Source organism: Palaemon carinicauda, chromosome 34 (assembly GCF_036898095.1).
Source record: "Palaemon carinicauda isolate YSFRI2023 chromosome 34, ASM3689809v2, whole genome shotgun sequence".
Taxonomy (NCBI): domain Eukaryota; kingdom Metazoa; phylum Arthropoda; class Malacostraca; order Decapoda; family Palaemonidae; genus Palaemon; species Palaemon carinicauda.
In genome coordinates this window covers 14225723-14240906 of record NC_090758.1, presented here as the reverse complement: position 1 = coordinate 14240906, position 15184 = coordinate 14225723, and the positions used below count along the sequence as shown (strand labels likewise).

Sequence of the window (15184 nt, the reverse complement as noted above, 5' to 3'; positions counted from 1 at the left end):
GTGGCCTTCAAGCAAAATAAATCTCTGCAAAGTATTATGGACGCGACTTCTTGGAGAAACAAGTCAGTGTTCGCGTCATTTTACTTAAAAAGATGTCTAGACTCTTTACGAGGACTGCTACACACAGGGTCCATTCGTTGCAGCGAGTGCAGTAGTGGGTGAGGGTTCTAACACTACACTTCCCTAATTCCAATATCCTTTTAATCTGTCTCTTGAAATGTTTTTAATATTGTTTTATGGGTTGTTCGGAAGGCTAAGAAGCCTTTCGCATCCTGATTGATTTGGCGGGTGGTCAAAGTCATTTCTTGAGAGTGCCCAGATTAGGGGTTTGATGAGGTCCTGTTGTATGGGTTGCAGCCCTTGATACTTCAGCTCCTGGGAGTCTGTCAGCATCCTAAGAGGATGGCTGGGCTCTGTGAGGAAGACAGACTTACAAGGCAGAGTAATCGTCTAAGTCAACTTCCTCACCAGGTACCTATTTATTTTGGTTTTGTTATATTGATAACTGCCAAAATGAAAAAAACTCTTAGCTTATATGCTGTAAACATAATTAACTCTGGTCTCTACCCACCTCCTTGGGTGTGAATCAGCTATTATATATTCACCGGCTAAGTTAAATATTTAAAAATGATATTTTAATTATAAAATAAATTTTTGAATATACTTACCCGGTGAATATATAAATTAAATGACCCTCCCTTCCTCCCCAATAGAGACGCAGTGGGATGAGAAGAAATTGAAGGTTTTGTTTACATCCGAGAGTGGTATCTGGCCGACAGTTGGCGCTGGTGGGCACACCCGCCACCTGCATAGCGATCGCTCGCGAGTTTTTTGAGTATGTGTCTGTCGAGCAACAGAGTTGCAGCTATTATATATTCACCGGGTAAGTATATTCAAAAATTTATTTTATAATTAAAATATCATATTTCCTTATTTCCTTTCCTCACTGGGCTATTTTACCATGTTGGAGCCCTTGGGCTTACAGCATCTTGCTTTTCCAACTAGGGTTTTAGCTTAGCTAGTAATAATAATAATAATATTAATTCCTTATCAGAAATTATCATACCTTCTCATGTTTCATGTAACCATCCCTAAATTCATCTTTATATTATTTGACTTTTACTATTTCTGAGACTAAGTTATATAATCACAATTGAAAATCAGGAAAACGAAATTGTAAAGAATTTAAGGAACAAGAGAACAGCTTAACACTAGTTTTTCTACTGACTTTTGCATCTAGATAATCTTGGTAATATCATTTATTTATTGATTAAATGTGCAGTTGTTCCGTAACCGAAATACAAACCACGCTATTTACATTGGGTTTACCTTTTAGCGCAGCTGAAATGGCGAGCCATTAGAATTTAACGAGGGTGTAATACCCCCGCGCTAGTTAGTGGGGGGGGGGGGTAGGGGAGTGGTAGCTAGCTACCCCCCCTCACACAGATGAATGCTCACTTTCACTTTTGGCTTGGACTGTGACAGACGTCTCTGTCTTGGTCCTCTCTTGGCAGCCATTGTTTGTTTTGTCTTTACTTAATCACTTACTTTTCTTTTACTCAATATATATGTAAACATGTTTTCATGTTTGCATATATATTTGAGTATAGAAATCAGTAAGTTTCCTTTTCAGATTTGTGTGTGTAGTGTACGATATCTACGTGGTGTCCTCGGCAGTTAGGCCTCCACGGCGTAATTTTATGGGTGGCGATCGAGTTTGACTCCGGTCTTTCTCTCTCTCTCTCTCGAGGTCGTTCACCGTTTTACTACGTGTTACTACGCCCTTGTAGCTTCCTTTCCGTGTGGGGGAGTTGCTACGCCGTACGTTTGTCTCAATTAGTTTATGAATTTAATTGTAGTTGTTTTTTTCAGCTTGTAGAACGATTCCTTTCGGGGTTTTCGTTCTTTCTTTAGTGTTCATTCATTTTTAAATTACATAGTTTCATAATTATAATTGTTGTAATTCTGTTTTGGTTACAGCTCTCCTTCCGTGAGTGTAAGTGGTTGTGAGGGCACGTGCCTGTTGTGTAATTCTTGTTTCCTTTCCCTCGGGATTCCTCTTCGGAGCCTTCCCGGGGGAATGAATGTGTACTAATGATTTTTGTTTTATCTTTTTACAGTTACCGATCTAGTTCGTTTCTGTAATATGGCAACGGTGTGAGCTGTCTTGTGGAGGCCTGGGGATTCGGCTGTTGCCGCCTCCCCTCTTGTATTTTCGTCAGGGGCGTGTCTCCTTCTACTGGAAGTACTCCCGTGACGACGGACAGCTCTCCAGTTCATTTTAGAACTCTCAGGAGGCATGCCTCCTTGGGCGGGTAACTTTCCTTCCGAGGGAAGTTTTTCCTGTCCAGCCTTGAGTTTTTCCCCTTTTGGGGGTTCTTCTCTTGCCTTTGTTTTTCGTGCGACTATGCTCTTGGTGCTGAGCGGTCACACCTGCAGTTTCGCTCAAGGGGCTGGGCAACTGCAGGAGCTCCTCTTCGGAGGATTACTCCTTTTAGGTCACTGGCTGACCAGTCTCTTCTACGAAGTGTTTCTCTTTCGTTCGCAAGAGAGTACACTCATAGAGACTCCTCTTCGGAGGATTCTTCTGCTGCTGTTGCTGTTGGCCTCCCTCGCCGTAAGGCCCACCGTCCGCCTCGTCGTAAGGGCCTCTCATCTCCCTATAAAGGTGCTAAGAGGCGCCTTTTTGAATCGCCGTTTGCAGCCTACAACTCCTTTTTCTTGATCTTCCGCCTTGGTGCAGATGGACAGCAGTCTGATCTCGTCTTCCGACAGGCAACGGTCTTCCCGACGGACAACGGTCTTCCAACGGACATCAGTCTCCCGGCGGACAGGCCACGGTCTTCCGATGGACTTCTGTCTCCCGACGGACATCGTTCCCTTCGGGGCAAAGGGTTGCCTCCCACGGGGGTTCTTCCCTTGCGTGTCAGGGTTCCCCTGCGTGCACTTCTGCTGTGTTCTCTCCTGCTCCTGCTCTCCTGCTCATCAGCGCTTCCTGATCGCTAGCACTCTCCTTTCGCCAGCGCTCTCCTGTTCGTCAGCGCTCTCATGATGATCATCCCTGCTGTTCCTGTTGGTTCCTGTTACGCGCCCTGTGCGCCCACGTTCGCCCTCGCGATCTAGAACTTCGGTTCAGGCCTGGGTCAAGGACTCTTCTTTTATGCACAGGCTTCCACGCGTTGCCTTCTGCTCGTCAGCGATCATCAGCTCGCCAGCGTTCACCTGCTCGCCAGCGCGCACAGGCGATTTTAGTATCGCCTATTCAACAGCGTTCTACATGTCTGCGATCTCCGGATCGCCCGCGTCTGTTACAGCCGGCACGCCAACGTTCTCCAACAGTTCTGAAAGAACATGGTTCGCCAGCTACTAGCTCGCCATCGCACACCTGCGCATGCTGCTCGCCATCGCGCGATTGCCCACCTGCGGATGCTGCTCGCCATCGTGCGATCGCCTACCTGCGGATGCTGCTCGCCATCACGCGATCGCCCACCTGCGCATCCTGCTCGCCATCGCGCGATCGTCCACTTGCGGATGCTGCTCGCCATCGCGCGATCGCCCACCTGCGGATGCTGCTCGCCATCCCGCGATCGCCCACCTGCGGATGCTGCTCGCCATCGCGCGATCGCCCACCTATGCATGCTGCTCGCCATCGCTCGATGCTCACCTGCGCATGCTGCTCGCTATCGCGCAATGCTCACCTGCGCATGCTGCTCCCCATCGCGCGGTCGCTCACCTGCGCATGCTGCTCGCCATCGCTCGCCAACGCGTCAACATGCCACAATGAGCCATCGCCAACCTGCGCGTTAGCGCTCACCAGCTCACCAACGATCGCCTGGTGATCCATATCGCCAGCGGTCTTCCTCGCCCACGCGGCAGCGCGTTTCCTCGCCATCGCGCTAACGCTTGCGTTCGCCGCCTCGGATTCGTGCTCATTCACCTGCCCACCCTCGCGACCGCTTGCTTGCGCGCCCGCGCGACAGTTCGCCCGCGCGACCGTTCGCCCGCGCGACCGTTCGCCCGCGCGACCGTTCGCCCGCGCGACCGTTCGCCCGCGCGACCGTTCGCCCGCGCGACCGTTCGCCCGCGCGACCGTTCGCCTGCGCGCCCGCGCGACCGTTCGCCTGCGCGCCCGCGCGACCGTTCGCCTGCGCGCCCGCGCGACCGTTCGCCTGCGCGCCCGCGCGACCGTTCGCCTGTGCGCCCGCGCGACCGTTTGCCTGCGCGCCCGCGCGCCCGCACGCCCACGTGCCTGCACGTCTACGCTCATGCGCGTCCGCGCACATACTCTCCAATGGCGAACCGACGGTGTTCCGTCGCGCGAACCGACGGTGTTCCGTCGCGCGAACCGACGGTGTTCCTTCGCGCGAACCGACGGTGTTTCTTCGCAGAACGTCGGCTTAATTCTTGCAGTATCCATAGCTCGTCTATGGGTTATCGCTCGCCGACCTCCAGCTCTCGCCCTTCCTACCACGCTCGCCCTCCTTCTGCGCTCCTTCGCTCACCTTCGTTTGCGTTCCTGCGTGACCGCGCATGGGCGCTTCCACGTTCGCCCACGCGCAAATCTTTGAATTACCACCGCGCGAGCTCCAGGGCGATTGCGACCACGATTCCCATTGGGGTTTTCGCAGCATAGCCAGCCTGGCGAGTTTCTTCTGGGGGGGGGGGGGGGGGGGCTTTCCGTTCGAGATTTCTCCATCGGCCAAGGGGTGACTGCTTACCCCATCCTCTGGGGGCTTTCCAGGTCCTTTCCCTCCTCGGTTACGGTCCGAGGTTTGGTTCAAGGAAGCTACAGGAAAATCATGGGTACTTTCCTCCTCTCGAGCTCAGGCACCTTGGCCTTTCGTCGTTAAGTATCTAACTTGCGGACAAGCTCGATGTTGTACCATCTGGACGCGCTGACTGAGGGCTTCCTTCGGGTGTCTCATCTGGGGAGGTCGACGACCTCAGACACCCTTCCATTCTTGAGAAGAGTTTGTTTGTGCCCAAGGACAGAGCCCTAGGCAGCGGCTGTGCGGAAGAAATCGACTTCCGTTTTCACTCCTCCAAGGCGCTTTCTTCCAGACTCTGCAGGGCTCCAGCGCCCTTTTCTTTCAACCACGTCGGCCTAAGTTATCGGCTACGACAAATGGGACAAGGTGTCCAATTGCGGTTTCCTCCTGTCAGGAACAGATGCCACGGGAGGCTCCCCCGGGGAGGCATAGTCCCAAAAGGAGCGGCAGAGTTCACGAACTCTAGGATTGCAGGTTTCTCGCTGGGAGGATGCTTAAGGTTACTCATCTGGATGACAGCTTCCCGATGCCCATTCCCGCACAATCTCTGTGATCAGCCAAGGATATCGCGCCTGCCGTCTCTGTCAGCGAATTCAGTGTCTCTGAACCTCTATGCCATAGCGTCAGCAAGAGTTGCCCGGTTGGGCAGAATGATCCTTACCTTAGGCGAAGGTCCTCCATAGGATCATCGACGGCTTCACCCCTGGCCTCTTCAGTCGATCCTTTCTTGTAAGGAAGGATCTGAGAGGGGAGTTCCGTAGTCGACCTCTCAGCCCTGATCAAGTTTGTCGAACAAACTTCGGCCAGCGTAGAACAGCAGAATCGATCAGACTGGTAACGAGGCGACAGGACTCCTTAAACCCTGGATCGGAAGGACGGGTACTTTCAGTTTCCATTCCATCCATCTTCCAGGGAGCTCGTCGAATTCAGCCTAGACTGCAAGTATTCCTGCTTATGATGCAGTGTGGCTATCCCGCCGTGGCATAGCAGGTTTTTTCCCCAGAGAACTCTCCCTGCTTTCCTCATGGCCACTCAGGTGCAGGCTTCCGCCTCCTCTGCCTTTTGGAGGGCTGGTCAACTCCGGTAGGCTCGGGTTCGACCTTCTTCAGCGCCGGGACAAGCTTCCGGATGCTTACCATGAGTGTGGGTTCATGGTATTTTGCTTGGAGCCTTCTCTTCCTCTGCCTCAACATCTGGAGTATCTGGCCATGATATTGAGTCAACGGCCTTACCACGTAGGAAACCCCGCTTCTCGTCCGTCCAGAGAGGTTAAGCAACGTCGGTTCTGGTCGGTACTTGGATGGGTGACCACCTGGGGACGCCAGATTCTGTTGCCACATCCTTCGAGCCTTCCTTTCAGTTGACTATGGCAAGACTGAGGAGAGTCGCAGTACCTGTTCTCAGTCAAGCAGAGCTTTCAGCCCTACCTTGGAACGTTTCCTAGTTCTCCTTTCCTCATTGACCCGTCTATAGTCCAAACGGTCGCCTCAGGATAAGTTCCATGTGGGGCGGTCCAAGTTCCGGTGGTTTCAGGCAACGTTTAACCGGACTTCCTGGCCCCTATGGGACCAGCGGAACTATTAGACCTGCAATGGGTGTTGACCTATGGAACCTCTTGATGGGAGTGGATATTCTCGTCCTTTCCCCACATTCTTGATGCTGTTCTCGGACTCGTCAAAGGAAAGGGGGGGGGGGGGGCATGTTCCGGTCCAGGCTTATGGTCAAGACCTGAAGGATACCTCTCCATCATTCAGGCAGGCTTAGGGGCCGTAGTCTGGCCCCTCTACAGATCCTACAGCTCCTGCCGAGTCGCCCCGTGCGCGTCGACTTCATGATTCTGGCGTGTTCTAACCAGCAGGGGACGCATTTTCACACCTTCACATCTTGCAGTAGAGATACCGGGATGATGGAGATTCTCTCAATACCACCATCGGCTCTCTCATTCCAGGCAGAGGAATGTTCTCTCAGACTATCCGAGCAGAGCCTCGTAGAGAGAGTGTACCTGGGGGTCTTTGACCTTGAGTAACAAGCAAGTCCTGGTCTGGGGGACCTGATCGCGACAGCTTGGAACCTCAAGCTTCCGCTGTTCTTCCCCCCAGTCTCAGACCCCGAGACTCTGGCAAGATGCATTCCGGTGATGGTGGGACAACTTCGACGCCTGCGTCTTCCCTCCTTTTTGTCTGTGGACAATGGGTCTCAACAAGACCAGGTTGTCTATCAACCTTTCAATGGGAGAGCTCCACTGGGACTATGCGCAGAACGGTTTCTGGACCTCTGCTTCCCCTGACGGAACTCCCGGGAGAGCTTCTCCCACGGCGCAGACTACTCAAACAACCACACGGCGACATCTCTCCCGAACCGGGGCGTCGCTTCGGCTTCATGCCTGGAGACACTACGCCTCCTCCTCAAGAAGAGAAAACCCGCTACAGTCGCGGTACGGAGGTCGCGTCATCTGCGATAGTCATCCGCAGGGGTCTTCCAGGCAAAGTGAAGTGTCTTCGGTGGTTGGTGCCGTGGGAGATATACCTCTTCCCTTGAGGCCTCTGCTCCAGCAATAACTGTCTTATTGCCTTTCGGCGGGAGGAAACTCCTTTCCGCTCTCGGCAATGAAGCCTGTCGCTCAGCCTTTCCCTGACCTTCAGGCTTAAAGGAATAACTTTTTCCTGCCCGCTGGATCTTTCCTCGCTCATGCGAAGCTACGATCGTCCCTGCCCTAGTCGGAGGAAGACCTCCAACTTGGAGCATGGCTCGGACTTTTAGTCCTTTAAGAGATCTTCTCAAGACCCTTTACGACAGGACTCGGATTGTATTCCGCCTTGGGTCTCCTGCTCACTCTGGCCACGGCCAGTGTGTAAGCAATCTTCTTGGTCTCGTACAACTCCGCCCTTGCTAAGGAAGAGGGGAAGGCAACATTCAGGTTCGCTCCTGAGGTGTTGGCTAGACTCAGAACCTGGGGGTCCCGGCCCTTCGGTCCAATTCCTTCAAGATTTCGAGTCTTCATTCTGTATCTGATGTCCCAAGACCTTCTCTTTCTTGCCAGTAAAGGAATCGAGAGGTTAGCTTTGGGAACAGCTGCAGTTTGTCCTCAGTTGCAGCCAATTTGGGAGCACAAGGAGGACACGGGGGAGATTCACCAGTATACCTCTTCAGCCCGGACTCAAGGACATTCATCTCGACCTGTCTCCAGACCCTCCCCCGTCACGTCGCCCTACAGTACGATGTTGGATACATCGCAACGTCCCTCGCCTTCGAGTAATACTACTCTGTGACGCAGGTGCTACAAGCTGGAGTCTGGAAGCGTCTAATGACCTTCGCAGCCCGCTTCCTGCAGGGCGTGACCCACAGGAGTCTCGATACGTTTTCTATCGCTCTGTGGTGGCTACACAACAGCTGGTCTAACCTCAGGCTCCTTTTTGGACAGGTAGCAGAAGGTTGAGGGCATTGTTATCAGGTTTTAGTCTGCATGATCGAAAGTAGTATGTCTGGCCCTTATTTCTTTCTTCATCATCCCCTCTATGGGGAAGCAGCATCCGGGTCTCTGCGTAGCTGACCTCGAACCTCTGCAGGTAAACCATGCTTCCTTGTGTTCTGAGTATTGAGTCAATACTGTCGCGTCCCCCATACCCTGACGAGGTGGTATTGGGAACGTCCTAACCCAGAGTTCCTTCTGGAACTCCAGGTCAACTGCCTAGGACGGGTCACACTTCTTCCTTCACACACAAGCTTATGTAGGCCACACGGTTCCTTGCAGAGGAAGGAACTTGTGAGGTGCAGGGACTCCTTTTCTCGAGTGCGACTCACTCGGATTCTGAGTCCCCGGGTAAAGCCAAAGCCAGTATGGCTGGGGACTTTCCACCCTACCTAATGGGTAAGTCACCCAATGTAAATAGCGTGGTTTGTATTTCGGTTACGGAACAAATGACAAATTCGAAGATAATTTGTATTTTTCCTAACCATACAAACCTTAGCTATTTACACACATTTGCCCGCCAGCCCTGTCCCCCAAGACAAGTCCTACCTCTAAGTGAAAGTGAGCATTCATCTGTGTGTGAGGGGGGGAGGGGTAGCTAGCTACCACTCCCCTACCCCCCCGCTAACTAGCGCGGGGGTAATACACCCTCGTTAAATTCTAATGGCTCGCCATTTCAGCTGCGCTAAAAGGTAAACCCAATGTAAATAGCTAAGGTTTGTATGGTTAGGAAAAATACAAATTATCTTCAAATTTGTCATATTTCATCTCTTATTCATGGGCCAGTTTTTCCAAACAAAAGTCTTTAGATTTCCTTGAGGATATAAAATGCACATAGCACTTAGAGGGAAGTTTATGAAGGAATTATTATAATAAGAAACCATTTTAATAGGATTGACTCATGATCGTCAGCTTAAACTATTATGGTGTGGGCGTTTCCCTTTTTGGGATTGACGTGAATCGAGTCCTCGACAATCCATTTGTCCCGCAGACTTCACACTGGTTCTAGTTATTTGTCTATCCTTTTCTTCTAGGATTTCCTCGACCTTCCTGCAGGTCATTGTCCATCTTGCTGCTTCTACATCTCACCTTCCTAACCTACTGTTTCCTATCCCTGTTCTTCACATGTGCAATCCCATTCTTTCATTCTTTTCCCAGATCCTGAACATCACATCTCTACCAGTTCCTCTGTAAGACAGTAGAGTAGAATCTTCCAACCGTACTCTTGAGTCATGAATCTTGTTATTTGGAGATCATACATGTTCAAAATTTTGTTGTTAATCAAGGGTGCTCATTTCTTTTATATTTTATCAGGTAGAAATTTTTCTTGACTATCTCAAAGGATGTACTGTATAGTATGTATGTGGCTCTCATGTACCTGCATTTTAACAATGTATATTGTTATTGGATATTACCCATATGCAAACCTTTCCTCCTTTAGAATAGGGAATGTCTAGTGCAAGTTGGAACTGTCGATGAATCGGTTAACGAGATGTGCACGTATATTTCGCCACAACGAATACGGACGTACCGTTGCAACCTTACCAAAGGTTTATATTCTTTTTCTTCTACCTTTCAAAAAGTGGATGATTGTTTTAATTCATGTTCCTGTCTATGGATGTTTAATTTTGTAAATGCGGGAGAAAGGGTGGGATGGACTTTGCACTTATTGTAGTGGGAAATATATTGTTTGAAGTCATCCACATGTGCAGGTTGTGACTTCTTGTTCAATGGCAGCCCTATGCCAATAATGTTTAACAGTATAGCTGCTTCTATCATTGCTGAGGCTTAGACGTATGCTACTAGCTCGATCCCCGGGTAGTTTGTGGCAGGAGTTGTGTCGGCTAGTTTTTCGGGCTTTGGTGTTATATGACCAATTTGAAATTTGTATTTTTCTCAACTACAAACATGAAGCTCTTTTATACAGGAGTATTATTTCGTATGTAAAGAGCGAAAGTTTTGTATATAATGCCGGAACAAATACTAGTTCCCCCAGTGATCGCCACATCCCAGCAGGGGCTGGAAGCTCTTCTGTTGCTGTGCAGATTACCGACGACAACGTTTGACTTGCGGTAGAAGGTTGGCGAGGGCACCAACCACCCGTTGAGGTACTACAGCTAGTGCTATTGTGTCTTTTGATTGGCCAGATAGTAGTACATTGGATCCTTCTCTCTGCTTACGGCTCATTCTTTCTTTGCCTAAACATACACCAAAAAGTCTGGCGTATTCTTTACACATTCTCCTCTGTCCTTATACACCTGACAACACTTGAGATTACTTAACAATTCTTCTTCACTCAAGATAACTACCACACTATAATTGTTCAGTGGCTACTTTCCTCTTGATAAAGGTAGAAGAGACACTCTAGCTGTGGTAAGCAGCTTTTCTAGGAGGAGGGCACTCCAAAATCCAACCATTGTTCCGTAGTCTTGGGTAGTGCCATAGCGTCTGTACCATGACTGGAGCGGGGCTTAGGTGCTGATCATATGTATATATGGCCAATCTCTACAGCATTCTGCTAGCTAGTGCATTCTCAGTCCCATGCCTCTGCCATTCATGAGTGGTCTTTGAAAACTGTAAATGCTGAGTTTCCTATTTAAAAGGACTAGGGTTTTTATAGTTAGGAAAAAAAAAAAAATGAATAAAATGTGTCGTTTTTGTGCCAACTGCATTTTGTAACCTTTCATATTTTTCTCTCGTGACAACAGGTGACTGAAGACTGCGTGAAGCCTGATTTGTGAACGTTCTAGCAACCAGCCTGGTCTTCCCTTGTGATCTCATAAGGCGGCGAATGTGCGGCATTAAACGGAAAAGCCGCTGTATGTCGGCATCCAATTGGAAAGCTTTTCCTCTGTGAAGTTTTTGTTTCATGAAACTTGTTTCTTCAAATTTGAGGAATTTTTAGAAGTTTGGTTCAAAGTTTTATTCAAGTTCATCTATAATGTATTCATGAAGGCCAAGTAGACACAGCTGAGGCATTTATTAACGAAAGTCTGCATTTCATCTCGAGCGGAAATGAATACCGTAGTTAGCGTTTATATTGGAAACTGCTCTTGTGATTTGCTTTTTAAGTTGTGTCTGCATTTTCACGTTCTTAACTAATGATTATTCACCCAAAGTAAGGTAGATGATCTTTGTTTTTAGCGTAAGTGGCACTAATTTGTCTTATATAAAGGAGAACTATATTTATCAAGATTGTCTCCCTTATTCAGTTGACCAGTTTTAGGCACCAAAATTTTTTTTAAGTACAGAAGGACTTTTATTAATGTAGTTATTTTGCTATTTTCTTTTCTTAATAAAATGTTGCTTTATTCTCGCACTACTGAAAATGATTGTTTAGACCATTATTTCGCATTGTTTTTTATTTTAGTATGGCGATGGAGTATTCCAGGAATATCATCCTGTATAGCCATTAGTTACCGTTGCAGTCCTTTACTCGAGAACAGTAGTTAATTATAGGTTAGTGGTCATTCACAGCGTGTGGATGCGTCGGGAGCCTCGATCGGTTGTTGCTTTCAAACTCCGAAAATTGTCGCGTACATTTTACCAAGCGGAGTAAATCCACCTTTCCATCAAGATCACTTTGTTCCCCGAATAAGAAATGGTAAATGTTCACTATAGTTTCTGTCTTGTTGGATTAGCAAATGCTTTTGGATTACAACGTCTGATAGGTGAAGAGCAGCGTGATGAACTACCAGCTATGACTAGCTTCAATGATCCGCTCTTACATGAAAAGTCTAAAGGTGACTTCACTTGTTATCCTTGATTAGAAGTCTATGACACACTAATTCTCATGCTACTTGCCAAGACAAGAGTCTTAACATTTTGTCTTTTGAAGAAGTGCCAAAACGTATATTAGAACGCAGGCGCCACTTTTTGGTTAGTTTGAAAAGTATGGATAGCCTGGTTGCAATCAATCTTAAGCCTCTATGAAAACCAAAGCCGCATCGATTCCAAGAGTTTTTGAATGGTTGCGCTCGAAGAATGTGAAGAGAAGATAATCTTTGAAGAACCCTTCTGCGGTTATAACATTTTTTCTGTTTCGTCTTGTCGAAAGATACTCGAGATACCGTGTAAGGGTTAACGCATAATCTTGGAACTGTCAACGTAAGATGCAATCTCATTTTGTACGTTTTTCTCTCCACGTAGCGAGTCATTAGCGTACAGTATATTCTTTCAGGTTGTAGTTTATAGAGGTTTTCATTGCATTGACAGGTTGATTTCGTGAGCGGATTATGTTTCTTTTACTCAAGTGAAAGGCTTTTGAGGAGTAGTTTTGTGTCCAGATGTGGGCATTTTGTCTCTTCAATATATCAAATAGTTAACCAACTGATATTCAATCTTTGATTAGTTCTATTAAACTTAGCATCTTCATTGTAGGATTTAAGTCCCCTTATACCAATTTGAGTTCACTACATTTCTTTAGTTTCAGCAGTTCAGTTAATATAAGTTAATTTTATATTTATTGCAATATTCGCCACATTTTAAATTTTTAATCATATTTTTAATGTGGCATCTGTTGTCATATTTTTATTTTGGTTGTTTTTGGTTCCTCTTGTGGCTTTTAACAAATCCATCAGTATGACTTAAGCTGCTATTGTGATGGCATGAATGTCGTGTTCTGTGAAGTTTGGATAATCATGCCGTCTAAGTTTAGCCCCTCGTAAATATGACAACTGTATATTTGAGATAGCGTAAATAATATAGACAGTGTCTGGTAAACCTTATGAATCTTAGTACAGTAACACAACTTGTAAAAAGAAATCTAGGAGGCAGTGATGTTAATTATTAGTTACGAATAAGTGTACAATAGTGAGAATTTACAGTACTAGTGAAATACGGGATGGTATTAGAAATGAATTTGCTTCCTTTTTTTGTCTCTAAATTAGCGATGTAAAAAATAATGGAGAAAACAAACTACAGTGTTTCGTCATGAATAGACTACTGTAATTTATAGACACGTCTTCCTTATAAAACAGCTTTTGACTATTATTGATTTTAAAACCTGCACAAATTGCATTACAATTGGGTACAGTATTTCATTGTCATGATTTTTGGGGTAAATGTTGTATTAAGACACGGGTTATTATCATTACATCGTAACTTTATCGCTCTCCTTAACTTTAGCGACTTTCGGAGTCGAGCAAGAAAAGGAGTCGACACATGGTTTATATTTTGAAGTTAATTACTGAAAAATATTAACAATGTCCATGAAATTACTTTAGTTGCAAGAAGGCCTGATAAAATTGTGTGAATTAATAATTTATCAGTTCTCAGATATTTCCTACTTTCTTTGGGTCCAAGTTTTCAACAGATTACAGATTGAAACGACATGATGTAAGGCCCGAAGACTTAGCGATTGCATAATCTTCATTATGACATTTGTTTGATGAATAGTAACAGTTATACTTAGAACTTTAAAGATTGTGTTCAAAACCATTTGGTGCAAAAGGGAATGTGAAAAATTATGGAACTATAAATTTATTAACGAAGACATGATGTTTTCAATTTCTATTCTGATTTTCCTTTTGTCTCTTACAGGTCTTGAATTATTATATACTACTTATATTTTCCTATTACTATAACCATTAGTGTTTATTTTAAGATATATCGCTCGCTTGCGACAACGACGTCATAACTCAAAAATATTTATTTTTGAGTTATCCATATAGACATATTCATCTTCAAATGCTAATTTTTTTGACAAAAGTGTCATAATTGTAGCAAAAAAATTGATCGCTAGAGACGCTAAATGTCCTAACGACATACATTAATATGAGAGTGTTTTAATTGATTAAAATGGCTCTCCTGAAAAATAGCTGTTTTTGAGTTATGACGACGACGTCGCAAACGAGCAATATCTTGGTTAGTGAAGAATCTATGATTCAAATTATTATATTTTCTTGATAATCTGTTGACTAATACTATTGCATATCTAGGGGTTTGTATGTTTATGGTTAATATTTTGTTCGTTTGTTTTGAAATAAATACCAAAGACAGCTGGTTGACATTGCCTGAATACATTTGTACAATTATGAAAAACCATGTTGAAGATTCCAAAATTTTTGGGTAATTGAAAACATTTTTATGGTTGTGTGTTAGTTAAAAAAAAAAAGTGTCTGTGATAATGGTTTAAGAAAAATCGAGTGAGTTTACGTTAAGAATTGAAAAGGACAATATAACTGCTCTTTGTATATTTCAGTATTCTAACACCGCCATTGTCAGTTTTATTCAATTTGTATTTGAGTTCAAACTTACTTTCTTTGGTAACTTGCAATTTCAAGCAATGTTGCATTAAAAAAAAAACGGGGTTTCAGTTTTTCATAATATATATGATGTCAGAAATAACAGGCCTTTAGAAACCATATTTGAAAGTGGCAAAAACAATGTTGTCCTTTATTTGATCAGAGAATTTGTGACTCGTCATTTAAGTTGTATCTCATTATCTCGTGACTACATATTCCATATTTTTTATAAAAGACCACAATTTCCAAAATGCAAAATATAAATGTTTAACAAGTGCTTGTATATAATTTTATAAATATAAATATATATATTGCAATCTGTTGGCTCAAAATTATAAATGGAAGTTTTAATAAACATTTATAATATATATTGCATCTCAAGGTACCTAATGTTGTTTTAAGATTTACTCAAAATTTTACAATCGTTGGACGGCTTTTATACATACATACATATATCAAGGCACTTCCCCCAATTTTGGGGGGTAGCCGACATCAAACAAATGAAACAAAAAAGGGGACCTTTCCTCTCTACGTTCCTCCCAGCCTGACAAGGGACTCAACCGAGTTCGGCTGGTACTGCTAGGGTGCCACAGCCCACCGTTATCCACCACAGATGAAGCTTCATAATGCTGAATCCCCTACTGCTGCTACCTCCGTGGGCATCTAAGGCACTGGAGGAAGCAGCAGGGCCTACCGGAACT

The 15184-nt window shown here is 45.7% G+C and overlaps 1 protein-coding gene across 1 annotated transcript in view; it reads left to right on the top strand.

Moving 5' to 3' along the window:
* Nucleotides 1-14851, top strand: part of LOC137627086 (uncharacterized) — a 57485-nt gene extending 42634 nt beyond the window's left edge. Inside the window, exon 4 of the mRNA XM_068358090.1 lies at nucleotides 10947-14851. Within this exon, the coding sequence (XP_068214191.1) occupies nucleotides 10947-10979 (33 nt within the window). The 3' untranslated portion in view covers nucleotides 10980-14851. The remainder of the gene's footprint in view (nucleotides 1-10946) is intronic.
* The last annotated feature ends 333 nt before the right edge of the window (nucleotides 14852-15184 follow it).